The 12,123-nt window shown below is 39.1% G+C and overlaps 1 protein-coding gene across 1 annotated transcript; it reads left to right on the top strand.

Moving 5' to 3' along the window:
• The first annotated feature begins 11 nt into the window (after positions 1-11).
• LOC145477898 (BTB/POZ domain-containing protein KCTD9-like) lies at positions 12-12,110 on the top strand. The gene is made up of 13 exons (XM_081455768.1): positions 12-169; positions 837-961; positions 1,651-1,694; positions 2,655-2,717; positions 3,180-3,234; positions 4,070-4,125; positions 4,670-4,798; positions 5,644-5,711; positions 6,664-6,756; positions 7,541-7,690; positions 8,420-8,525; positions 9,580-9,713; positions 10,807-12,110. The coding sequence occupies exons 1-13, from the start codon at positions 104-106 to the stop codon at positions 10,969-10,971; spliced, it is 1,254 nt and encodes a 417-aa protein (XP_081311894.1). The 5' UTR covers positions 12-103; the 3' UTR covers positions 10,972-12,110.
• The last annotated feature ends 13 nt before the right edge of the window (positions 12,111-12,123 follow it).

The raw sequence follows: 12,123 nt of genomic DNA, 5'->3' as shown, positions 1-12,123 counted from the left end.
CAAACATGCGCCTGTCTATTTTCTTGCTTCGCAAACATTCTACCGACATTATGTTCTTAGTTCGTGATGGAATCTCTTAACGACTTCGTACAACCAATGAAATATGCCCCAGTATGTTCAAAAGAGGGTGATGGTGTTTGCCAAGGGACGTGCACCTGTGGCAGGGAAGGTACGATTTTGATTTTTTTTTTTTTAGTTATTTAATACACAGTTGGCGGCGAACGAGAGTTCGAAAGCGCGTTGAAAACGTGGACCTCGGCACGAAGTTCTAAATCTCGAAAACGATGAGCCTAGACTTAGAGACAAAGTGTCCAGAACTCCAAAGCAAAGCATTCCCAAAACTCGAAAATGAAGCGTCGCTTTTGAGTTCTGAGGGCTTCGTTGTTTTAATTATAGCCGAACAGTCTCTTTCTTTTTCCCTCCTCATTAATTTCTTTCCCTTATTTGCATAATCTTAAATCTATCCCGCGTTCGGAGGATTTCACGAAACAAAAACCGACTACTCATAGTTTTGTTATAGGTCTTCTTTTCCGATGTATATCTCATAAATTCAGCACGATTCATTTTCCTGACCTGTGCCTTATAATTTTAGGTGTATGTGAATGTACTGTGAATGCACATGAATTGAAGGCTTTCATACAAAAAGGGCGTATGTAGCATTTTGGGCTGATTTTTAGTTTTTGCAGGATTGAGCTAATTTTTGGCAGACTGACTTGTTTTGACATGAAAAGCATCGTTGCATAACTGTTTTTGTTGATTTTTTTTTGTTTTCAGCAAAAACAGTAAGCATTTGTTACCCTCAATTCATAAAATTCTCATTAATTTTCCCACTGAAGGTGATTGCTGTCCCTGGTACACTTAAGGACCTGCTTCTTGCAGCTCAGTGCAAGCTTGGTCTTCATAGAGCAGTTGCAGTTTACACTAAAAATGGAGGCTTAATTGATGATGTTGATTTGATCAGGTATAGCTCATTCTATACGTAAATCGTGTATTGTGTATTGAACCTGTGATCTCTAAAATTACAAGTCAAACCAGCACCCTAAACTGACCAGGCCATACATCCTGCCCCCTAAAACATTAAAGTAATATCCATGAAACATTAAAAAAGTATAAAAATAATAATGGTGTTAGTAGGTTACTGTGGCCAAAAGGGGAGTTTGCTGGGCACTACTGCTAGGGTCAAAAAGGCCTGATAGTTCAAAGCACTCAACTCCTGACTAGTTTTTGCGACATAAAGTGACTTGGAGTATTGCTTCCCCCCCAGATAAGATGTTAAATTACCACAGGTAACCCTTGATAGTTTGGCCGAACATTTGACTGTGAATCGAAATGGCGGCTATTTTCGAGATTTTGTCAAGGTTCAGAAAATCATGGATTTATTAATAACCAAATCCAAAATTTTTGGACAGAAGTATTTCACAAATAATATTTTTCGTGTAGATTTGTTTTAGTCCACCCTCTATGAGGTCCTAATAGTTTACACTGTATGTTATCCTAAGTCAGAACAATGTAAGTGATCCAAGTCTATACTGAAGGTGATCTTTAACCATTAGGTTACCACAGTTTTTCCTCATTGTATCACTGAGAGTAGTTGACAGAAGTCACGTTTTCTTATACATGTAAGTAGTAATCAGTTTATTTATTTTTCAGAGATGATGAAGTCCTTTTTGTTTCTTCAGAAAATCCTGCAGTGGGTAGGAAAAATTTTCCTGATTTCTATTTTGACTTGATGTTGTTGTGTCTTTAGAAGAAACTGGCAGCTTTAAGTCAACACAACTTAAGATTTTAAAACTGCTTGACTGAGCTGTACATGGTAACAGTGCTTAAAATCCTGCCACATTCTAGCATTAGATAAAAAGTTAGTAATGCAATATCCTTTTACAGTAAATATATGTATGACAAGATTTATTAAATAAAATAATGTACTTGTTATCCCCCGGCATGATATTGTACAAAATGAAGTCCTCCTTACATGTACTTTCAATTGAGACCTGTGCATGGAAATGAACATTTCAATGTGCTGGTAGCCATCAGTTTTGCCAACTACTGTAAATACTTTTCTGTCTATCTCACAATGGAGTTCCTGTATGCTGCCTGACCAATAACAAATCCATCTCTGGCCTTTTGTGCCCACTATTTTTGTCATCCAGAGTGCCTGCTACTACAAAACATTTGGACAGGGCAACATGCATGTAGACAGTATGTGAACATGTAGTAACACCTTGTAGATAGTAAATCTATATTTCCAGTGGCAGATCTCGGGGAGGCCCCCCCCCCCCCCCTATTTTGGGTAGAAAAAAAAAAAAAAAAAAGAAATGACAGAGGGAAGGAAAGCCAGCAGGGCAAGCAAAACAACTTCCTCCCCCCTCCCCTCCCCCCCCCCCCCTTAGCTCAAGCTCTGGATCCGCCACTGACTACTGTCAGTGGTAGTGTTGTCTCTAGGGATATTAATAGTTCCCCTCAAATGTGAGTTGTCATCTTTTCCTAAGCCACACCATTTTCAAAGTGCATACAATAATGTGTTTTGACAGATTCTAATGGATCACCGAGCTATTGAGCTACTGTTTCCTAACTGTGCTTTAATATTAGATCTACAGGTGGACTTTACAAAAAAATACTTAATCCTTTGTATAATTGTTATTTCAATTCACCAGTGCCATTTCCTTTTGAAAACAGTCCAGCCAATGGTGTGAGCGACAATATTAGCGAAATGAAATGTAAGTAGTATGTTGGAAGTGTCAACAATTTATGCAGAAATGTAATACGAGTGAATGATTGAATGAATTTACAGCATGGTGTTAAAAACAGCTCAGACAAGTAACTTAGAAAACATCAGACGATACATTTAGCAAAATCTTATTAAGCTGTCACAAATTGATACATGCACATGATGACAATATTTTATTAATTCTGAATGTAAATTACCACTGACATGTATAAATTTACATTTTCATGAAACCTGAAATTTAGACTTGTCTTCAGCCAATGTGGTGATGATGTGGATTTCCACTGTACTATGGAATTTTCTAAACTGTACAATCATTAGCCTAGGGGAACTTATTCTTAAAGAATTCTCTGTAGCCTTCTTTCATTAAAGTGCTGTTTTATAATTACATGTATAGTTGTTAATATTACATGTAATAGTTTCATTTCATTTTTATTATCCTCACTCTTTTTAGCATTTACTGACTGGGTGACACTAAACGTAGGTGGCACAATGTTCACAACAACAAGGTATGGATTCTCTTGACTATTACAGTCAAACCAAGTGAAGCATAGCCCTCAAGAATACATTTATTTATAATATTGATTAATGTTTGAATATTGAACCTGCTAGTCATTTCAAGAATGCAATATTACAAATTGATTCTTTGAATATGATTTGAACCTGCTGGTCATTCCAAGAATATGGCTAACGGGTTCTGACTTGAATATTCGAATAATCAATTCATTATTGCAATCTTGAAAATTATGACTATCAGGTTCAAATATTCAAATAATCCATTCAGCAAAGTGTAATGTTGGGTAAACTTCACTTGGTTTGACTGCAACATCATGAACAGTCTGGGTTATGGACTTGGTTTGGGACAGGGTAACTGTGCTAGATTCTGGATTGAGCTGTCCGGATTTGAGCCCTGGCCAAGGCCAATGCCTTGTGTTCTTGGAATTGGACAAAAAGCTTTATTCTTAAAGTGGCCCCCTTCACCCAGGTGTGTGAATGGGTAGTGGCAAATTCTGGGGGGTAACTCTGGGATGGATTAGCATCCCATCCAGGGGGAAGTAGAAATACTCCTAGTTACTGTTAGTAGTTCCTTAATGTCTCAGAAACATGGATGAGTTGTGATACATAATATTATGGTATACTGAGCCACTTGAGCTTGACTCTGTCAGTGATTTGACAATGTTTGTTCACAGCCAATACTAATTCTCTGTCATCCAAGCACAAATTGAATGTGTGCTTTCTACCAGCATGTGCTCAGTGCTCAGCAATTTAAGTCTAGTTTTCTCTGTGTAATGTTATTTTTTACTTTACTTGTCTTTTATAATCTGAGTGTTCTGTTTGTTTTAGATCAACACTGATGAATGAGCCAAACAGTATGTTATCTAGAATGTTTTCTCCAGCAGGTCAGTCCGATGGCAATTTTTCTTAACCAATCAATTATGTAAATGTACAAAAATAGTGCTTGCCTCAGTTTTGCCTAGTTTTGGCACATGGGCTCCTCACAGCAAATTAGGAGACAAATAAGGGATACAATGCATGTTTTGTTTTGTGGCAGCCATTTTGCATTTTCAATATGTGGCAGCCATCTGATGTGAGGTCTTGGACAGCCTAGCCTCCTACACAGAAGCTCTTTGGGCTCATCATGCAATCTTCCTCACCCAAAGCACATCTGCATTTGAGGCTAGGGACAGCCAAGGGAATTGGGAAATTTTCAGGATATTCAACCATGCACCGAGAGTTCCGAGTAGTTTCTAGACATTTCTCAGTTCGTGAGACTTCACTCTAGATGGCCGCCTATGTCTGACAACTCAAAATGGCCGGCACGGCAAAAAAGGTAATGTTATTATTGATTTGTCTCAATTCTAATTTGATGCAGGGGGCCCCTGTGTTTTTGGTAGTTGGAAGACAATTGTGATAATATGAGGATGTTTTTTATTCACTGGGTAGACTCATGGAGCAATATAACAGATCCTCAAGGAGCTGTTCTCATCGACAGAAGCCCAGTCTATTTTGAACCAATCCTCAATTACTTACGCCATGGACAGCTTATATTGGACAAGGGCGTCAACCCACAAGGTAAAGGTGTGCAAATGCAAACGGCTCATCTTCCCAAGTTTCATTTTATATTAGAGTCTAAAATCGTTCAAGCCTAACTCCCGTGTTCTTAAACAGGGTTCTTGGCTCCCTTTGCGTGTCTCGGTGTCTCACTATTCCTTTCAGAGGTACAAAGGTTCATTTTTTGACACACGAAAGTAAAGTTTAAATTTTCAGCGTATGAGAGCGCTCTAATACATGGCTGTCACAAGAAGGCATTGTTCAACGAAACATTCGAAACATGTTTCCTTTTTTTTTTTTTCTTGAGGTAATCTTAGGTTTGTTTTGCTTTTGTTTTTGTTGTTGCTATTGTTGTTGTTGTTGTTGTTGTTGTTGTTGTTGTTGTTGTTTTTTCACAATTATTGTTTTCCCAAGGCCCTGTCCAAACTATACCGGAGAAATTTGAAAACGTATTACTAATCCTTTTTCTACGGTCAGACCTACCGTCCACACCAATCCGTCACGAAAACGGAGCCTTTCAAAAATGCTCTTCAAACCGGGTGAAAACGGCGGCTTTGCCTTCTAGTGTAGGCGGAAAACATTTTGAAAACGGAACTTTTCTAATACGATGACGTCACGACAACCATGTGATCTCCCTGACCGAGTTTTCCTCAAACAAACTCCAAAATGACCGGTGATTGTTGCGTCTTCAAATTTCTCCCGTAGTGTGGACGGGGCCGTATTCTCATTTTCTTGTACAATAGAGAACTACAGTGTATGCTGTCTACGACATAAAATTTTCTGTTAAGTCTAAAATAGGCTTTTACTAAAAATAAAAAAAAGTGTTTTAAAGTCACGTTGGGTTCTGTTTTGGTCATTTATAACAGGAGTTCTGGAAGAAGCCAAGTTTTTTGGGATCTCAAGTGTCTTGGAGCAGTTAGAAGAAATGGTGAAGGTACTCGTTGGGAAGTTTTACGTTTGTCATTGTGGCTTGTTTCCTTGGCAGGAAAATGAGCCCTTCCTTGCAAAAGTGCCCAAGGAAAGAAATACAGTGGGCGCTTTCCATTCAACCTAAAACTCTGGTTATTTCTGGTAATTTCCTGTGTCGAATCACTCGAATGCAACAATATTTTCCGGAATTTTCGTTAAAAATGACAACCTTGCGAAAACTTTTTACCAGGAATGTCTGTCCCTTCTGGAATTTTCGGCTGAATGGTTCGTTTCGAATGTCTACGATTTTTGGTTGAATGAAAAGCGGCCATAGATTGAGGTTGTGCCGAGAAAAAAATCGAAAAAGGGATGATAAGAGAAGTAAATGCTCCTTAATCGCTCTTCTCCCGACAGCATTTGATTGCTAAAACTCATTGAGATAAAATCCAGGTTGAAATTCTATTTAAAACGTGCTGTGATTAAAAGCTCACAAAATTCGAGTTCTTATCGACGAGGCTGCTGCCTTCGGTCGCAATATTGTGATTTCTCTCCGTTTTCAGACCTCTTTGCTGTACATGGACCTGTGTTTTACAATGAGTGACACTTTTACCCCATTTCCATCGCCATCCTGCTGTGCTTATCATTCGTGAAAAGAGAGTGATCTTTACTGACCTCAAACTTTTGGCTCTTCGGGTATAATACTCAAGAAGAAATTTTCCCAAAATTCCATATTTGTGGGTGGTTAAATGGCTAATGAGCTGATACATTTTTGTAAAATTTTGATTTTTTATAACTCATGTCGCTGCACAACTTCTTTGAGAGAGTTTATCCTTCTTTACCCTTTCAATATTGAGAACTTCCATGTAAAATGTTTGTAGCTTCATCAGTAATTGAATCGCTTATGCTGATGAGGTAGATATTGGAAGCAAAGATTCTCCTGTAACCTTACTAGTGTGTATTGCTTTTGTTTATTGCAGAGTATGGAGAGGTCGGATGATGCTCCTCTTTCAAGGAGTGAATTTGTGAAAATTTTATTATCAACGCCGTCAAACTGTGAACTCCGATGTCAGGTACATGTAACTCCAAAAAACACATGTAAGCTCTCAGTATTTCATTTATATCTCGTGCAATGCAAAACCCAGTGCCGTAAAATGATGTTGGTAGCCTCCCTTCTCCGAAAATGGCTTCCTTCCCCCCCGCCCCCTCTCTGGTCCCTAACTCTCGGGCACAAATCTTTCCGATAAGCCTCCAACCTCTCTCATCTCCCCGCTCTTGGAGGGCGGAAGATAAGAAACACTGGGAACGAGGTTTATAAGCCTCTAGCTTCCAGATATAGCCAGTGGAGCTACGTCACAGTTTTCGCATCTTGAAAAGTTTAGCTTGAATTTTTCAAGTTCGTTGTTTGTAAATGTAATCCGTGTTAATCTTCTCCATCCTTAAACATCCTTGTTCCTGCATGTTTTGTTATTATCTCTTTGGTGTTTTCCTCTTTTAGTAAACGGGTCCTTCAATTTAAGGGTAATTTTGTACGTGGCTGAAATCACTCAAAAAACCGCGACTGAGCTCCTTTAAGGGCCCGCTCAGAAAGAAAGAGTACCATGTTTTCTTTCAGTTACGTGTACATCTATCATAAACCTGCTACTGTAGAGCCTTTTTGCACTTTTTCAAGTCGCTAGAATTTGCTCAGAGACTTGTATTTTCCATTCGACGACTGTAAAACATGATTCAGTGTTGCTTCATATGGCGTGGTGTAGATAGTTTTACACGTCTCTCTTGTATTGTGCAAATCTAGTTAAAACTATTTAAAAGTTACTTCGAATCATCTCTTTTTTTCTTTTAATTTAAATGTTGCAGGGAATCAATTTAGACTCGGCGGATCTTTCCAAGCTAGATCTGCGTTTCATTAATTTCAAAATGGCGAATCTTAGAAAAACGGACCTTGCACACGCCAATCTCTCGAACTGCTGTCTGGAACGAGCCAATCTCTCTGGAGCTCATATGGATGTAAGTAGCTTGAAAAGTGATTATGATCTAGCTTTTTTATTGCAATGCGACTTATACAGCAAGAAGAACTGCATGGAGAATCGATACAGTGTAACACCACATTCTGAAATCCCCATCTGTACAATCCTTTTAATACAATTTTACCCCGTTTGTACGGCCATTTAAACCAGTTATGTTCATTTTTTTCATTGTTAATATTGTATGAACTGATTGAAGAATTTTTTTTTTACAAACTGATAGTTTTATCAGTCACTGATAAGTCAAGTGACTGGTGTTTTTTTTTTTTTTTTTTAATTATATCTGTATTTCGGATGCTTATTAAAGAATAGTTGTATAGAAGTGGTATATCTGTTAAGACGTCACTCAATTTGACCCAGTCATGAAATTTGATTCTAGCTGGTAATACGGCCACCCCGTGGATACGGCCAAATTTTCATGGCCCGTTGATGACCGTTTTAACGAGGTTCCACTGTAGTTTCATTAGTTAACTTAGTACTCGAAATTTTCGCGAATGCCTTTATACAATAATTTTCCTCTCACTGTATTTATTGTATTTATTCTGCATTGTTTTCGGAAACTAAGTCAACTGGTTTTCGTGAATCCATTGTACGCACCGCTTCTTAGAGTCAAAACTAGAAAACCTAAAGGATTAAAATAATTATTGAATCATTTTCCTTTCCTGAATATTAATGAAATCTTCCTGTTTCCTTTTCGTTGTACCCTTTCAAGGGAGCCATTCTCAGCTGTACGCGTCTTCAGAGGGCCCAAATGGAAGGAGCCTCCCTTCGAGGTTGTAATTTTGAAGACCCTGCTGGAACCAGGGCTAATTTAGAGGGTAAGATGGTAACCTGTTTGACAAGTTTTCCAACCTAGCTTGTATTCGTGACTCAAAACTCGTCTAACCGTACCTTTTGATTCGAAAATGCTCATTGAAGACATTTAGAGGCCATTTAGGCGCCATTTTGTAATCCCAGCGTGCTTTGCTTTCGTCCTAGTTCCAGACTTTTCAGGTCAATTTTCTTCCGAAACTAAAGCGCAAAATCGTTGTAAAAGTTAGTGTGATGGATTCAGTGTAGCACAAAACCAAACTCGTCGAATCAGACTGATAAGTAGACCGGTAAATTTGAGCAGGCTCCCCGTCATGAACCCGTGGCATGCCAGTACTAGGACGGAAAATTCTTCACAGACGGGAAGCCCTTCTAAGTACAGTTTGAACTCGGCCTTTGAAAGACCTCTTGACATTCCAGTTCGGAATGCCCAAAGGAAATTGTGAGACAACAACCAACGCTTACAAAACGCGCATCCCTATAATAGATCAAAATGTACGTTAACACGCTCTGCGACTAGACAACAAAATTTCACTGTCGGGGTGACCTAAATGCCGCTTCATGAAGGAAAGCTTGGCGTAAAAGCTTTACAGAATGCGTTCTTTTGATGAGTTTGTAGACATTCTTCGGCGTCTACTCCGGTCTAATGCTTACAAAAATGCTATAGACTCACAACGAGCCATCACGTCAAATTAGAGATCGAATAATTTTACCTTCTACTGACGCGTCTTTGGTTTTGTATGGGTCATCACAGCTTGAGTGAGGTCTGGAACCGAAAAGTCTTCGGAAACCCTTGGGTCACTATATTACTGTCGGCTGGAGATCGGTTGTCCCGGGAGGGTAGGAATTCGCTCGGTGTTGGTGCGCCTCGCATGAGCAGTCTCCCGTCTTTAAATCCGAAAGGCTTCCATAAAAAAAGACCTGTAGATAGCATTTCCTTTTATTTGGTACCAGCCGGCCTCGTGAGTAGACTTAATCGATAAATACTGACTGCGGGAAAATAGAGCTTATAACTTATTATCAGTATCAAACTTGCTTAGTAAAAGATGTCTTTTCTTCCAGGTGTGAACTTGAAGAATTCTGACCTAGAAGGAAGTCAGCTGGGAAATGTAAACCTTCGTGTCGCTACTCTAAAAGGCGCCAATCTTCAAAACTGCATTTTACGGGGAGCGGTGCTAGCAGGCGCTGATTTAGAGGTCAGATATACATCTTATTGACTAAGTGGGAGGGCCGATCTGGAAAAGCATCGGTACTGGATACACGGATACTGTTTAAGATCTGAGACCTTATAGGGGTTTTTCGGGACACGGGATATTTAGGTAAAAAATTAACGGGATACGGGAACGTAGAAACTCTTGTTCATAGGCAGGAGTGTCATAGATCATCGTAGCGTGATTAAAAATATAACACAAACAGCGGTAATAAACAGTGTATTCCATCGCATCAATTGCAATACAGAGCTTGAAGTTTCGTATGCTAGTCAACATATATTTTCAAGAGTGACCATTACAAATTTTTGAAAACGATTTATATCGTAAATATTAGAGGTCTGGTGCCCGTTTCGCGAAGGTCCCGAAAAGTTTTTGCACCCGAAAAGCCGTAGCAAAATCTCAAACCTTATGACTTCAGAGCTGTTTTAAGCACATATTCTTAATATGAGCAGAGGTTCCCTTCATATAAGAAGTTTCAGGCGTATACACCTCTCTGTCTTTAAATACCGATTGACTAAAAATGGCTTTGCACCCCGAAAAGTTTCCGGGGCTTTCGAGAAACGGGCCCCTGGAACCTATACTGGGAAAAATGTTTTGGGGAAAATGTTTTGTGGAAAAAAATCAATGGAATATGGGATATTTAGATCAGATAAGACGGAACTGATAGAGTAGGAAAATTGGTAATATTTGCACTTGGAATCAAAGGGATATGGGATATGTAGGCCAAAAATTAACGGGATCTGGGATACTCAGACACCCCCCCCCCCCCCCCTCTCCCCCTTTCAATGGGGCCTCAGGATCGAGGTGCTATCTCCCAAACACGGTCCCCGGCAATCTTGGTTAATAAGAAATTTGTTAACCTTTGATGAATGAAAATGGCAGTGTTGTTGAATTTATGCTACGGAGACCAAATTTTAGATTACAACTGACAAGTCACCTGAGGCGGTACAGTAATAAGACCAAACTATTCCAGTCAAACGGAGGAAAATTTAAAATAAGATCTTTCCACTGATGTCCATGTAGGATTGAACGCAGTTATACGACTTTTAACAATGTCCTTCTCTGCATTTTCCTGTAGAATTGTAACTTAACAGGTTGTGACCTGCAAGATGCAAATCTTCGAGGCGCCAACATCACTGGAGCGACGATCGCTGAAATAACAGGACCTCTACACATGACAGCTTTTGTTAGAAACCAGCTCCCAGGCTCCGCTCTCTCTGTATCCTCGACGCCAGAGTCTTAGGCGAGAGGTTAAGCAACGGTCATGAGTGGAGGCGAAGGCCTAGAAGCTGTCATTTTAATGCCAGTCGCGTCTCATTTCGAAATGTTTTGCGGTTACGAGATGAGACCAAAAAAAAGAAATGCGGTTTTGAAGCAAAAAGAAGACTACCGATCACAGGGAAGCTTTTAAAGTCAATTGATCATGCAGTTAAAAGAAACAACAGTAATCTCGATACCAAGGACGTGTTTGAGTGGCAGATTATCCCTAGGGAAACCCTAAGGAAACCCTAAGGATAAGTACAGTGAAACATCCTTTCAGTTTCGCCAGCTGGACCTGGTTAGTTGCGACCTTTTCAGTTTCAAAATTTCAATTCTCCAAACCGATTGTCATACATTTCCTTTCATGTTACTTCTGAGAACATCGTGTTACATCAAGAAGGTACATATATCTCTGAGTCTAGGACAATTTTTAGTCTCAAAGTTCTGTCGATTTGACAATGTGCAAGATTCGATATTAATGACTTTTGGAAATGGACGTCAACACCAATTCAGCCAGAAGTCAGTCTTTTAACGCCACATTGAATAAGAATTTACTCCTGTTTTTACAAGGGAAACTTTCAAGCTAATTTACCTTCCTATTATGCTGTGTATTTCCTCAAAAAATGACTTTGAGCACCTCTTAATAACTAAAGGAGCTTCGAAACCTAGTTCTAATCTACCTGAAAATATTATAACAGTATGTTGGTACCATCGGCTTTCAAACTCGTATGAAAATGTTATCTCGTGCAGTTTGAAAGCCATGTTTGAAACTAATGAAAAATTGACAATACCCCGCAATAGACCCTCATTCTCGAAAGCCGCCATGTTTTTTGTTTTTTGTTTTTTTGTTTTTAATTTTTTTTCCATAATTATGCAAAGTTGGTACTTGGTAATACTTTACTAAAATTCCAACTCGGCTCCGAGGCTCAGGGAAATAAAAGAAAATAAATTACATTTTAATTCCTCAACCTCGATGTTATTTTGTTTGTTTTATTCCCCTCAGCCTCAGACTCAAGTTAGAATTTTAATATATGGACATTGGCTTATTTTTTTAATATTCAGGGTGCGACATTTACGTTGTTCAGGGAACGACAATTAACGATTATTAACAATCTCTTACCTTAACACCCCTCTT

Source organism: Orbicella franksi, chromosome 2 (genome assembly GCF_964199315.1).
Source record: "Orbicella franksi chromosome 2, jaOrbFran1.1, whole genome shotgun sequence".
Taxonomy (NCBI): Eukaryota; Metazoa; Cnidaria; class Anthozoa; order Scleractinia; family Merulinidae; genus Orbicella; species Orbicella franksi.
The sequence above is the reverse complement of the archived record's forward strand: the minus strand, read 5'-3'. Positions and strand labels throughout refer to the sequence as shown.